This window comes from Bufo bufo, chromosome 5, assembly GCF_905171765.1.
Source record: "Bufo bufo chromosome 5, aBufBuf1.1, whole genome shotgun sequence".
Classification (NCBI taxonomy): domain Eukaryota; kingdom Metazoa; phylum Chordata; class Amphibia; order Anura; family Bufonidae; genus Bufo; species Bufo bufo.
In genome coordinates, this window is record NC_053393.1 from 111,554,982 (window position 1) to 111,571,075 (window position 16,094).

The 16,094-nt window shown below is 39.7% G+C and overlaps 1 protein-coding gene across 10 annotated transcripts in view; it reads left to right on the forward strand.

Annotated features, from left to right (window-relative positions):
- Window positions 1–16,094, forward strand: part of EYA1 (EYA transcriptional coactivator and phosphatase 1) — a 115,295-nt gene that overhangs the window by 15,106 nt on the left and 84,095 nt on the right. For 4 of the 10 annotated variants that reach the window (XM_040432974.1, XM_040432982.1, XM_040432983.1 and 1 more), the window contains 3 exons: window positions 8,320–8,397; window positions 13,936–14,002; window positions 14,746–14,891. In XM_040432974.1, the coding sequence (XP_040288908.1) occupies window positions 8,320–8,397; window positions 13,936–14,002; window positions 14,746–14,891 (291 nt within the window). The remainder of the gene's footprint in view (window positions 1–8,319; window positions 8,398–13,935; window positions 14,003–14,745; window positions 14,892–16,094) is intronic. The other 6 variants (XM_040432984.1, XM_040432976.1, XM_040432978.1 and 3 more) reach the window with 3 other exon arrangements.

Consider the following 16,094-nt stretch of genomic DNA (forward strand, 5'->3'; position numbering starts at 1 on the left):
GTAACTTAGATTGTGAGCCCCATCAGGGACAAGGTGGTGCTAATGTCTGTAAAGAACTGCAGAATATAGCAGCACTATATAAGTGTGCAAAATAAATAAGAACATTGCACTTGAGGATTAAGTCACTCATTGCCTTACCTCTCTGGCCACAGTGAATGGTCTGACTATTTTTACTGTGCTAAAACTCCAAGCAAAGGAGGGAGATAAAGAGATAGGCTAGGATGTAGAATACATGGATTGACTTCAAAAGAGTATATCCAGAAAACATCCACCTATCTTTTGTAAAGAAAATAAAAATTACATAGAATATTGAAATATAGGCTGTTGATATGTGAGAAAAAAATATGATGGTAGTGTCCATTTAAAGCCACACATTACTTTCATAGTCTCATAGTGATACAATTGTTCTGAGCAGCGACATAACTATATGGGGTCAAGATGATGTTGTCACACCTGGGTCATGGTGCCTGATGGGCATGTATATACGTTCAGCTTTATGGAAGTGGTAGAAAGGCCCATCTATTTTGAAGATAAATACATTTAGACTAGTCACAATTCTGATGTGTATGGGGAATAACCTGTCTATTCCCTATGATATCTGATGTGCAAATCATGTTCTCTTGACCATCTTGTTTGCTTGGTTAGAGGTTTGTTTATCAAGTGTTATTGTTGTTTTCTTTATTGAATACAATATTTTTTATTTTATTTATTAATCAGATAATAAAAACAAGTCGATCAGAGCCATCTGTCCAATCTGGCCCACAGAATGCATCAATAGGCATCAAAAGTCAGTCTCCAGTCTATAATATCTACTCAGCCAATATGTCCCAATTATTGCAACTGTGAATCACAAATCATACAGATGAGATTGTCTTTGTCACCAGCATCATTACAGGCATATCTGCTTTAATAACAATAACAACACAGTATTTTTTTTTTACATATTATTATTTCTTTATTTTACTCACTTATACAGCATTGACATTTTCCACCACACATTACAGACATTATCATCACATGCTGTCTACAATGGAGCTCACAATATAAGTACCCTATCAGTATGTCTTTGGAGTGGGGGATTAAACCACAGTACCAAATAAATAAATAAATAAATAAATGTATGGGGTACTCAAATAAGTGTACAAAGGTGGTGCAACAAATTTTTGTATGATAAAATACAAAAATAGAGAAGTATGCAGGTTGCAATATAAAATATAGAAATAAGCAATTTTTTTAAAATTCATTTTATCTCTGATTTGCCAATAAAAATAAAAAAATCTGATCCAAATTAATACTAACAAAATAAAATATGCTCCCCTTATGCTATAATATGCTATCATATGCTATAAAACTCTAAGGTCTCCTAGGACTGATATTTTTTCTCTCAAAAACAAGAGAAAAATGTAAGTCCAAGAAGACCAGAGAAACCCACATATAATACTTCTCTGAGAGAGACATGCAAGCCAGTTTTCCTTCCAAAAGAACAAGAGTACGGAGTATTTCAAGAGAAAATTGCCATAGCTAACTTATTGGTCTGAGGGTGTTCTTGGTGGAGTTCTTTCTCATAAGGGAAACTGCCTTGTATGCGTGATGAGTATTGTAGTCCAGACATATTTCTGGGAAACATATTTGCAAATAAGCATATCATATCTGCTGGCATCAGATAGGTATAGTGTTCTTTTCTTTTTGGAAAGAAAGCTAATTTGCATACCTTTGGGTTTCTGGAAAAAATATTCAAATACCGTATTTTTTGCCCTATAAGACACATTCCCCCCCCCAAAAGTGGGGGCAAAATTGCAATGCTTCTTATGGGGCGAATGCTGCAATTTACACTGATACTCCGCCGCAATGCTGCACAGCACGGCCAGCGGGTGTATCAGCGGAGAAGGAGGAGGGGCTGGGGGCCGGCATCTAGTTTTGTAATGGCAGCGGGGCCCGATGCAGTCACTGTATTCTATTACATCGGCCCCCGCTCACTGTAGTAATCAGATCTAACCTGTAGACAATGTTAAACTATAGAAATAATGTGCAATCCAGCCTGTAGTACTTACAAAAATCTTCCGTAGCAGACAGGAGGCCGGGCGGGCAGCAGCGTAACTCACTACGTCACGCGCCTGCTCCTCCCACTTTATGAATGAAGCAGGTGGCGCAGGCGCGTGACATAGTGAGCCCCCCCCCCCCCCCAGTCTCCTGCCTGCTACAGAAGATTGTAGTAAGTACTACAGGCTGGATTGCACATGATTTCTTATAGTTTAACATTGCCTACAGGTTAGATATGATTACTACAGTGAGCGGGCCCTGTGTAATAGAATACAGTGACTGCACCGGGCCCCACTGCCATTACAAAACCAGATACGACCCCCAACCCCTGTATTGGGGGTCATTCACTACACAGGGACACTGTTATGGGGGATCTGTGGATGACACATAGCATAAGAGGCTATATATGTGTCATCCAGAGATCCCCCCATAGCAGTGTCATGCCATCCATATGTTAATTTGCATATATGTTTCCCAGAAATGCAGAGCAGAGTTGGCTGGACTACAACACTTATCTTGCATACTAGGTGATCTCCCTAATGACAAAGAGCCCCCCAAGACCACTCATATAACCATAAAAATTGTCTCTTGAGACACTAAGTACTCTTGTCCTTTTGGAAGGAGAACTTGCTTGCATGTGTCACTCAAAGAAGTATTTTCAGTGGGTCTCTCTATCATTTGCCTGAAACAAATGACAAGAAATTAGAATCCGAATGTTGGGGGAAATTTGGGACAAATTCAGAATCAGTAGAAATGTTTTACTCATTTCTAATGAAATGTATAATATCAATATTTGAGCAATGTCCATAGAAGAGAAAAAAAAGTGTTGTCAATATTTTATGGTAACAGATTATACAGTCGAGCGAAAAGGTGCTGATTGAAAGGAGATATAATGGTCCAAGTTGACCAAACCTCTAGAAGAAGTTCATTCTGTTGGTCATCATTTGCTCTATTTTGTAACACTCAATTCCCAGAGCCTGGAAATTAGGACCGTCTCCTCTAGAATAATATGTGAGAGTAGTATAGTTTTATAGTGAGTAATGAGGCAGACTGTGTTTAAAATTGGCAAAACAGTTTGACACAATGTCTGTAAATTCGAATAATCAAATGTCAATTTTTTGAGCTGATTAATTTAGCGTATATTTTTTTAATGTCTAAATTGAAAAAAAACATGATAGCCCCATAGGAGCCAGATGGGAAGGGGGCAGGGCCACCATTGATTTGACAGATATAGTAAAATGTACACCAAAAATTATCATACATTAAAGCTAGTGATGAGCGAAGTTTCGACGCATTTTATGAAAAAATTTGCTTTGTAACGAATTGCTTCGTCACGAAGCAAATTTTTTTTGTAAGTAGCAGGTGCAATGACAGGGAGCTGCAATGGCACCGCTCCCCATTATTGTACTCCTCAGATGGCACGTTCATACATGATTGCGGCATCTGAGAGTAAAAACTGTGTAAAATGAACAGAAAGAAAAATTAAATCATACTTACCACCTCCATTTGCTCGCGATGGGCCAGCCGCCCATGAAATCTTGCATGTCCTAAGATAATATAGTCACGCCGGCTGGCGTGGTGATGTCATACGTCACCACACATGGGATTTCAGCCGATATTTTCAATCAAGATGGCAGCGTCCGGCCCGTCGCAAGCAAATGGAGGAGGTAAGTATGATTTTTATATTTTTTTTACACTATTTCAGGTTAATTCGATTCGCTAACATGAAGCACGAGAAAATTCGGCTTTGCGGCAAATCGAATTTATCCTTAAATTCAGATCGAATTCCACTTTTTTGGATTCTAGAAGGAAAAAAGAAAGAGAGGAGGCAGCGCCTCGTGTGTGGAACCTTACAGCACAGTATATAGGCACAAAAAAGCTACTGATTATGCTTACCAGAAGGGGTTGTGAAAGGTCACAACGCCTCCGAAATGCTTGTCTGGATTTATCCGTCCAGTTTACGGAGAAGAGAAGACTGCGTCTGCTGCCCCTGGTCTGTATCCCTTGCCGTGGTTGCGGTTGTCAGGATAAGTTGTATGCAGAGAAGTGAAGAAAAAGTCGGACCATTCTCGGTGGCGCTGGTGCAGTAAGGACTCGGTGCTCAGAAGGTACCAATAAAGGTAATCTTTTTATTAATAATAAAGTAAGTCTACGCGTTTCGGGGGCAAAACATCCCCCTTCCTCAGGACAATAAAACTTATTACAATAAGTTTTATTGTCCTGAGGAAGGGGGATGTTTTGCCCCCGAAACGCGTAGACTTACTTTATTATTAATAAAAAGATTACCTTTATTGGTACCTTCTGAGCACCGAGTCCTTACTGCACCAGCGCCACCGAGAATGGTCCGACATTTTCTTCACTTCTCTGCACTTTTTTGGATTCGATTCGCTCAACTCTAATTATAGCAAAGTAAAAAGGCATATGTATCTTAATACATTTGCCTCATCTTACTCCAATGTCTATTAGTTTATGAATGGTATATGAAGCGCCAGTCTTCGTACATTCCCCCCTATGTTTATGCAGACAATGGAGCTGGGAATGGGCCTGTTTTACTTTGTTTAAACACATCTCTAGTTTAAAGTAAATCACTTTAGATAATGGAGGTTGCGTTACTGATAATAAACTAATGATTAGTGTCATACTGAAGACAGATATTCTTTCTGGAGAAATAGCCTTCTCTGTGTGGATTTTTGAAGCACTTACAGGAACTTTTTCCATTTACTGTACTTTAAATATTTTGCTATATGGAGCTACATAAAATTGTAAACACTTTGTGGAATTATTATAGGAAATTACTAATATTTTTATAACAATTCCAGTTTATATAACTCAAGAGCTTTAAAGAAGACCTGTCACCACAATATCCAGTGCATTCTGCAGGCAGCATTTTATAGAGCAGGAGAAGCTGAGCAGATTGCTATATAGGTTTATGGGAGAAAATTCAGTAAAACTTGTATGGGCTGTATAAGGCAGATAGCCTGCAAGATCATAGCTTTCAACAGGTTTGAAAATCGTAGTTTCCCCAGTGGCAGATCGTGCTGTGTAATTCCGATCTGCTGCCGGCAAACAGTGATCAGTATGTGGACGAGCAACGGCATAAGCGATCGCTCCTCTCTTTATTGTGGAGGAGATCATTGCATGTAATAGCAGCGGTCTCCTCCACTAATGAGCAGGCGATTGCTTGGAAGGAACGCTTCCTTTCTGACAATCGCCTGTTATTCGGCAGTTGTAATCCAGCCTTAAAACAGCTTGTTACCATAAACTATCTGCCTATGAAGCACCATGGTATCTAATTGACTTTTAAACTGTAACATAATAAATAGCTTATGACACAGCTCTTCTGTTTGCATTTTGCGGATCCGCAAAACACGGACACCAGCCATGTGCGTTCCACATTTTGTGGACCTCACATGGCTAACCCTGTGATAGAAATGCCTATTCTTGTCTGTGGCTGCTGACAAGAATAGGATATATTCTATCTTTTTTGCGGGGCCGTGGAACAGAACTACGGATGCGGACAGAACACAGTGTGCTGTCTGCATCTTTTGTGGCCCCATTGAAATTAATGGTCCTGCACCCATTCTGCATGCATGCATGGCCATCTCTCTATTCCCAGCAGCCACATAATTGGGAAGGGGAGGGGGGGGTTGCTCTAGAGATAAATTCTAGAGGTAAATTCAGACATTTATGAAATATTCTGTAGATATGCTACACATATCTAGGATGGGAATACTCCTTTAATTGTTAAAGCTGTCTGATACAATGATAATTCTGCACATGAGCTTCACAAGGAGGACAGGTTACTTATTAGAGTTGGTAACAATGAGTATTGCAGCAATATTCTCAATGCAGGAGAAACAAATTCCCATTATGCGGGAGATTTATCAAAACTGGTGTAAAGGAAAACTGACTTAGTGGCCCACAGCAACCAATCAGATTCCAACTTTTCAGAGGTCCTTTGGAAAATGGAAAGTGGAATCTGATTGGTCTTTAAACCAGTTTTGATGAATCTCCCTACTAGTGTATAGCCACGACTGACACTGTGAACTAACTGTAATATTAAAATCTTGAGATAGATCTTTGAAATCTTTGAGTGAGAGATCTAGATCTATAGATACTTCTCCATTCTGCAAAGATCATTTTAAAAAATCCCAAAACTTGAAACAATATCTTTATTATATCATAATTCAACAAGTCATTTAAGGTGAAAAAGTTTTAATAATATGCAAATTGTCAGCAATTGTATATTCACCATATAAATGTAACAGAGTTCAGGAGGAGACTATCGATATTATACTATGTACAGTAAAAATGCCACCAAGCCACTTGGTTGCTGCAGACATTAGTGGGGTAATTTATCAAACTGGTGTAAAGTAGAACTGGCTTAGTTGCCCATAACAACCAATCAGATTCCACCTTTCATTTTCCAAAGGAGCTGTCTAAAATAAAAGGTGGAATCTGATTGGTTGCTATGGAAAACTAAGCCTGTTCTACTTTACACCAGTTTGATAAATGACCACATAGATATTTGTTGCCAGACCCAGAGACCTTTGGAAGTCCCACCATAGACATTACATCGTCAACAAATCCGAACAAAATATGCCAGAATGTGTCAACAACTATCTAGTGTCTACAGTCACTTTTACCCTTGTGGTGGAGTGTGGTGTGTATTTTGAAATGAAATTATAGGTGGAATTACTTTATAATCTGCATAAAATGTATTTAGTACGACCATGACTGAGCCATGCTCTCAAGCTTTGTTCTATCCAAGAAAGATTCCCTCAACAAGAGTTGAATTCAATAAACTGACATGATTTCTGCTATGAAACGAAAATCCCTTAAGGGGACGTTTACTAGCCTATTTACCCCACTTTTGTGGCGTAAATTGGTCACACATTTTGTCGCACGATATTTGTGCAGCAAAATGTGCAACATTTCTCCCTTCACACCACTTTCAGAAGTAGGCGGGGATTGGGAGGTGGCGCAGGCCCACCACATTGATCTTTCTTCAGGCCAATTTTCTAGTCTGAAGAAAGACTTAAATCTAAGGCAGCTAAGGGGCTGCTGTAAATTTAAGTGTGTCGCATAGGTATCGCCGCATACCAAAACTCCTGTACTATTAAGACATGAACGTTTATCCCATACAGTTAATGACGAAACAGGAAAAAAAAAATGTAATGGCCTGATCAGTGTTTTTTTCGCCAAAATTGACTAAAAAGTGATCTAAAAAGTCCTACAAACTTCAAAATGGTATCAATAAAAACTGTGGATCACCCCACAAGAAATGAGACTCCACACAGCTCCATAGATGTAACTATAAAAACTTTATGGGTGTCAGAAGATGACAATGCAAATAAAGTTTTTTTAAAGTATTAAAACACAAGAAAAACTATATAAATGTGCTATCGCTGTAATTGTACTGACCTGGAGAATGAAGGTAACAGGTCAATTTTATCGCAAGGGAATGCCATAAAAACTAAACCCATAAAACTGTGGCATTTTTTTTTCAATTCCACCCCATTTGGGAATTTTTTCCAGCTTCCCCATCATAAATTGTGTTATTAGAAAGTACAACTTAGCCAGCAAAAAAAAAAACAAGCCCTAATATACCTATGTGAATGGAAAAATACAAACGCTATAGCTCTGGGAAAGCAGGGAGTGAAAAACAAAAATGGAAAATTGTGGAAGTGGTTAACAAAGACCCCACTTTCCTGATATTAAGTGGATTTTCTGTGAGTAAAATATTGATGACCTATCCTCAAGATAGATAATCAACTTCTTATTGTGGTTGTCATTATGTTTATCGGTCATATGGTCTATGTGCAGCCCCATTAAAGTGAATGGGCTTGGGCTGCAATACCAAGCAGAGCCACTATACAATGTTCGGCGCTATGATTGGTATTGTGTGAGGAATTCTCAGCTGTTCGACCCTTTCAAACGGTTTATTGGCAGCATTTCTGGGAATCGGACCTCCACTGGTCCTGAGGATAGGTCAATCGCTATTATACTCCCAGAAAAACTCTTTAAATAATTATATGATACATGTATTCAGGATAAGCACATCATAACCATTTGTATCAGTTCCACAAACATGTATGTCATCATGCAGTGATCACCCAGTATGGTCCACTGTGTTTCCAGCATAGTCTTATCCTCTCAGCCTACTATTCAGAAGAATACCATAGAGCAGCTTAGTCTTTCTAGACCTCGTATTATTTTCAAACATCCTGACCATATTCCTTTAATTATGAGGTGTAATAATTATTCTTATATCTTCAGTTAAAACAGAGCCAATGAGCAGCAGTGACATCACTGCAACAACGGCAGACGAATCTTTAGACAACTACTCAGGGTCAGGTGAGTAGGCCGTTATGACAAGGTGTCAATGTTTTTCCTTAAGTGCTTGAATAGCATACAGTGACAAAATGACAGCTATTTATTTTTCCTCTGCGGACACGTTCGTTCACAAGTTATACAGTTCTGTCTAACTGAATCATGGAATCTACATTATTTCACAGCCTGATAGTTTGTAAAAAAAAAAAGGTTTCGACATTTAATACAAATAAAACTATATATTACATAGCATTTGGAAAATTAATAAAATTCTAAGAAAACTATTGAGAGCGATTGGATTACCAGATTATCCTACACATTCTAGAGGGATGTATTACAATTAGTGCAGATGGACGGTGTGGGTTACAGTATTGCAATGAAAACACGACATATGCATTTCTAATATCAAAGCTTACGATCAACCAGAGTGCCGCTGATGTCTTGTCCATCCAAACAATCTGAACATCAGCAGATTAAACTAACCTGGCATATCTGGGAGACTGTTAAAAAAAAGAAAGAGTAGACTTGTCCAAAGTGGCAAATGTTCCCCATCAGCCAGTAATGCCTTACATGTATAGTATGAGCTGATAATGCCCAACATATCCCAACAAGATAGACCACATTTTTGGCAGACACCAGTCTTCCATCAACCATCAAGCTTGTATATAATTTTCAAATGATCGTTGGCCAAAATGGTCAAAATTAGCCGCTTCTATCTACAGTATGTATATGGGTATACCTAAGCTAAACAGTCCCTTATTTATGACAATGGTGTACATGGTAGAGTATAATACATTTGGGGAATCTTGTGTAGGGCAAGTTATAGTGGGTTTACACTGGCCGCGGAGCATCCAATTATCGGGAGTGAAGCGTTCCTTCCCGATAACTGGAGGAGAAACATGCATTTGCATTTACATGTAACGATCACCTCCACAGTTTGAGGACCAGGGATTGCTATTGTGATCAATCGTTCTCATACAGATGCATTGTTTCTGGGCAGCAGATCGCTGTTTAGACCGCATGATCCGCTGCCCAGAAATAATAACTTGCTTGCTTGCACAAAAGAGAGTTTCACCTGATGAATGAGCATTTCGCTCGTTTATCCCCGACTATTGTGCTGTGTAAACGCGCCATTAGAAGTTTTTCTCTGCCTATGCCACCTGTTCACTGGCTTGCCGAACATTGGTATTTTCATGCCAATACATACCATACACTGTTAATAAATCTGTTGAACTTGGTATAACATTAAATAAAATAAATTTGATATATAACAAACGAAAAAACAACTCACTTCTTGCTGGTGCTTGGAAATTCAGGCCAGGTCCAATGGCCTCTAAGTTCTCAATAGAGAGACATAAATGCTGGACTGTCTCGCTATTGTGATAATGAATTTGGTGCATGGCATTTACGCCACTATTTTGGCTTCATTTGTGCCAGATTTCTGCCACATTTTGCTTAGTAAATCTCCCTTGATATGCTCCAATATCACAAAGGCCAGTCTATAGATTTTTTTCTTTCACTGCTGTCTTTGAGCCTTTATCATATCATATGTTTCCAAAGCCCCTTTGAAGACTATGATTGTGGTGCAGTAAAGCACCATTTCTTTATGCTTTCTAGCCTATTGCCACCTTTAAAGTTTACTATGGAGTACTTTAGTGCAAGTTACATGCTTTTATGGGAATTCATAGTAATTTATAGAAATCATCTGTCCGCTACATAAGTAGACATAGATACCTCTATTTCTGGAAGTATTATACAGTTTCCATTAAATCAATGTTCTGTCCTGGCCATGCACAGACGTGCTCAGTCTTCAAGAAAGAGATGCTTTTTGTAGCTGCTCTTCATTCTTGCTAAGAAATGACTAGTTGACCCCAGTTTATTGATTCAGAATTCAGTACTTTAAAATACTGTAGGTTCCCCCCCCCCCTTGTAAAGAGGGACGAAAGCCTATTTTCAGGTTTAAAGAGGTTATTTTCAGGTTTAAATTGACCCTGTCACCATGCAACGTAAGCTATAGGCAGCATGTTATAGAACAGGAGGAGCTGAGCAGATTGATATACAGATTTATGGAAAAAGATTCAGTAAACTTGCATTTATAAAAATTCCTGCTCTTCTGGGCTTTCAGCCTTCCCTATATTCCCTCACTTATATAGCGCTACTATATTCTGCAGCTCTTTACAGACATTAGCATCACTCTGTCCCCAATGGGGCTCACAATCTAAGGCTCCTTTCACATCACCGTTTCTCCTTTGCGTTGAGGAGCAGGAGAACGGAAAGGACGAATTCTGCAGATAACTGAGACCTAACTGAGCGTAACGGAGCCTAAAGACCCCATAGACTATAATGGGGTCCGTTCGGTGTCAGCTCAGAATATGATTTTTGAGCGGAGATGAAAGTCCTGCATGCATGTATGTCTTTGACATGTGGGAGGAAACCGGAGAAAACCCACACAAACACGGGGAGAACATACAAACTCCATGAAGATGTTGTACTTGGTCGGATTTGAGTCTAGGACTCCAGCGCTGCAAGGCACCAGTGCTAAATACTCAGCCACCCTGCTGCCCGCTATCACTGTGTATACAGAGACAGCTGTCAATCATTGATAGGACCGCCTTCTTGACCTCAAAGCCCATAATGATTAGGAATCTAAATGTATAAAATAAAGGTTATACAGATTTTTTTTTCTTTACATCTACATATCATCTGCTCAGCTCTTTCTGCTCTAAAACATGCTGCCTGCAGCTCACAAACCATGTTCAACATCACAGGTTCCCTTTAAAGAGGTTGCACCAGAATGACAACTTATCCCCTTTTTGAATAAAACAGAGGTCAAGCTGCTCCTCTATCCAGAGTGTATGGGACTGCATTAAATAGCCAAGTACGGCGCTCAGCTATCCCCAGCAATCCCAAAGAGTTCAAATGGAGGGGCAGTCCATGGCTCCATTCAAACAGGGAATGCAGGATCCTTATCCTCATGATTGCTGGGGATCCCAGTGGTCAGATTCCTGCTGACGCGATAGTTGCAAATGGTGATTCAGGGACATCTTTAAATATTGAGCATTTATTGATTTTGTTTTCACTACGTATAGTTAGTCACTAGGTTTATTTTTAGGACAAGATAACTTTTTTTAACTTTACCAGTATTGTGAATGTGTTGTACTTTGAGTATTGCAAAATCTAGAACGTAGAATAAAAAGTTAATCTAACTGTACAATGGTCACTATTCATTGACTTTTTTTGTGTCAAATGTTCACCTATACATAATTGAAATTGAAGTTCTTTTACATATCAGCATGGAACTGATAAATGAACCTGACCTCTATAACGATACACTTCTACAGAGGTTGTTGGATATTTTTTCAGCAATTTCCTATTCTCTACAAGCGTAGTGTTATTATAGTGAAGTGGCGCCCCCGTTTGCGACACTGAGCAGAGAAATACTCTAGTGACGGGATATGTTCTCTCATGGCAGATAGGTTACATCTATGACTGTCCTAATCACTTGAATGCAGCTTGCAGAAATCCATACACGTTCTGCAGAAACATCCCTAATCAGGGGTCCGGAATGGAGTTCTCCGTCACAGGAATGTCTGCAATAAATCTACAGAATGAATGCAGACTGAATAACGAGTGAATTAAAACATTTGACATTCTGAAAATGGCATTGGATGACAATATTTGTGCATATTTCAGCAATACTAGGAATTTGTATGCCTAATAAACATTAGTCTAAGGCTGGCCATACAAGTTTGGGCCAACAGCTTTCTCTCCTCACTATCCTATACACATACAAGCTATACCCTACACAAACAGGTACAAGAAAGTACTCCAATACCAGACACCTGTGGCAGTGGCTTACGTATGTCACTGAGAATAAAAAAGATCAGTCATGTTTACATCCAACTGTTCAATCATTAAAGGAGTTTTCTCACTTCAGCAAATTTATCATGTAGACAAAGTCAATACAAGGCACTTACTAATGTACTGTTATTGTCCATATTGCCTCCTTTGCTGGCTTGATTCATTTTTCCATCACACTATACACTGCTTGTTTCCATGGTTATGACCAGCCTGCAATCCATCAGCGGTGGCCGTGCTTGCACCGTATAGGAAAAAGCTCCTGCCTATCCGCCGCCTTGACCACCAGAGAGGCCGCCACTTTTTCCTATAGTGTGCAAGCATGGCCACCACTGATGGATTGCAGGGTGGTCATAACCATGGAAATGAACAGTGCATAATATGATGGGAAATTTAATCCACCCAGCAAAGGAGGCAATATGGACAATCACCATACATTAGGAAGTGCCTTGTATTAACTTTCTCTACATCATAAATGGCACTTGCTGAAGTGAGACGACCCCTTTAACTTCCCAATATCTGCTGTAAGTGAAAGTCAAGAGGCTCTACACTTTAGATGGTGGACTGGTTCTTCCAAAATTGTCCAGTCTGGCCATTATGCATCAATGGTCAATTTCCATCTATATACATATATATACATATGTATATATATATACAGTACAGACCAAAAGTTTGGACACACCTTCTGATTCAAAGAGTTTTCTTTATTTTCATGACTATGAAAATTGTAGATTCACACTGAAGGCATCAAAACTATGAATTAACACATGTGGAATTATATACATAACAAACAAGGGTGAAACAACTGAAAATATGTCATATTCTAGGTTCTTCAAAGTAGCCACCTTTTGCTTTGATTACTGCTTTGCACACTCTTTGCATTCTCTTGATGAGCTTCAAGAGGTAGTCCCTTGAAATGGTTTTCACTTCACAGGTGTGCCCTGTCAGGTTTAATAAGTGGGATTTCTTGCCTTATAAATGGGGTTGGGACCATCAGTTGCGTTGAGGAGAAGTCAGGTGGATACACAGCTGATAGTCCTACTGAATAGACTGTTAGAATTTGTATTATGGCAAGAAAAAAGCAGCTAAGTAAAGAAAAACGAGTGGCCATCATTACTTTAAGAAATGAAGGTCAGTCAGTCAGCCGAAAAATTGGGAAAACTTTGAAAGTAAGAGCTATTTGACCATGAAGGAGAGTGATGGGTGCTGTGCCAGATGACCTGGCCTCCACAGTCACCGGACCTGAACCCAATCGAGATGGTTTGGGGTGAGCTGGATCGCAGAGTGAAGGCAAAAGGACCAACAAGTGCTAAGCATCTCTGGGAACTCCTTCAAGACTGTTGGAAGACCATTTCAGGGGACTACCTCTTGAAGCTCATCAAGAGAATGCCAAGAGTGTGCAAAGCAGTAATCAAAGCAAAAGGTGGCTACTTTGAAGAACCTAGAATATGACATATTTTCAGTTGTTTCACACTTGTTTGTTATGTATATAATTCCACATGTGTTAATTCATAGTTTTGATGCCTTCATAGTCATGAAAAAAAAGAAAACTCTTTGAATGAGAAGGTGTGTCCAAACTTTTGGTCTGTACTGTATATATAAAATGATATGTACTCCATCTCCATACTTTTTGATATTCATATGTATACTGTTCTCTTTCTTTAGCATGGCAATTTATTTTGGTTTCCTCTTTTCTATGTGTAGTAATCGGAAGCAGTGGATTTAGCCCTAGACAAACACACCAGTTCTCCCCACAGATCTACCCATCCAAGTAAGATTTCATTTTTTACAACTGAAGAAATAAACATATGGCATCCATAAACCTGTCATTGCCTGTTTTTTGTGTATTCCTGCCAGTTCATAGCAGAGGGAGTCTAGCGCACTGTACTGCTGTGCTCTAAGAGACAGCGACGGCATTAGGTTACCACCTTTACTTGCTCTTGTGTCCTCTGTCCTGTCTCCCGCTGTCTCTTGAACTTTCTTCATCTTTTCCTTCGTTCTTAATCATTTCTAATTCAGGCACTGACAGCTCCTTTTCCATATTTTACATTTTATCTCACCATTTTCTGTGCAGTATATCAAGGTGTGGTCACGTCAGAGGGTTCCTAGAGTTAGCATGTCATACGATTCTGCCCCTTTAATCTGTCGGTTCCCCTTTACAAGTAGACGTACCCCTATTGTTGCTGTTTATACTGTTCCCTAAGATCTAACAGTTTTTTTTCTCCAATGGTGACCTACATTTCATGTATCTTTGTCTATAACAGCGCATAATAAATTATTTGTTCACTTTACTATTCCACTCATTTCCTGGACCCCGTACTAGGCTTTAAAACGCAGTAAGCTTTTTGTTTTTTTATGCACTTCTCCTCTCATTTCCTGGAATCTGTGCTAGACATTTAAGCTCGGTATGCGTTTTTGGTGTTTAATTCAGCCGAGAAGTCATGTTGATGAAGATGTTGACAAGCCATTATTTTTAGTAAAGTATTTTTCATCTTGTTTCTGTATTTTTAATAGCAGAGCTTACCCACATATCCTGCCCACCCCTTCCTCACAAACGATGGCCACATATGGGCAGACTTCATTCCCCACAGGAATGCAGCAAGCCACAGCATATGCTACATACCCCCAACCAGGACAGCCCTATGGAATTCCTCCTTACGGTAGGCAGCCTGTCATTAATTATATGTCACTCTTTCCATTCTACCTTAGGTTTCTTCTTGACAGACACATGAAGAGCCTTTCAGCAAACTGTAATATATATATTTATATATAAACCTTCTCAGGGGTATATTAAATGGTTGCATATAGAATTTTATTATTTAAATTTGCTTAAAATATTGGCAGCATTCAGAAGTGTATATGGATGACGTCAGGAGAATACACTGTGGGTAGGTCCTCTGTGTCTTTCCAGGTGCTGCAGTCATATTTCTCAACATACTTTACATGAAATGCTCTGCGTTTCAGTACTTATCAATAACACCTGGTCCTCACACTAATTTATCATAGTTTAAGGTTTTTGATTCGGAACAGGCTGAGTAGACTTTGAATGTTTGCAATGTATATCACTTGTCTCAAGCAGTGTTCCCTCTAAGCTGCAGGAGTGAGTGGCCGCGCAGCAATTATTGTGCCCCCGCTCACAAGTTTAATAAGTCCGCTCAGTGGCTGCTCACCCCGCTTGCAAAAAATGCCCACACTTGCCCACACTCATGATGAGTCTGACTTCTTCAAAACTCCCTCCTGTGCGGTTCAGCGGGGCGCCGCCTACCACATATTCCCGTGCTACGGCTGACTCCTCCTTCTTTTTCTGACCAAAGAGGAGGAGCAGCAGTGGACAGGGAGATGTAATGTGGAGGCGGTGTTGGCGGCAGCGCCGCCATCTTAGAAGCTAGACTCTTTCCTGAGACGAGAGCTGCCTGCTGCGCCGGCTACATAAGTATGATGGGGACAGAGCTTGAGTGCATGCTGCTGCAGAACACAAGGGGTGAAACCACTGGTGTCTATCACTGGGATGGTATGTTCCTGCCAGTGGTTCTACCCCGTGTGTTCTGCAGCAGCATGCTCTCCACCTATATACAGCCTATACCTATGTACAGCCTATACCTCTACAGTCTACACCTATGTACAGCCTATACCTATACAGTCTACACCTATGTACATCCTATACCTATATACAGTCTATACCTATGTACAGCCTATACCTATATACACCCTACACCTATATTCAGCCTATACCTATATACAGTCTATACCTATATACATCCTATACCTATGTACAGTCTACACGGTGTAGACTGTACATGGGTATAGGCTGTATATTGGTGTATGCTGTACATAGGTATAGGCTGTATATAGGTATAGAATGT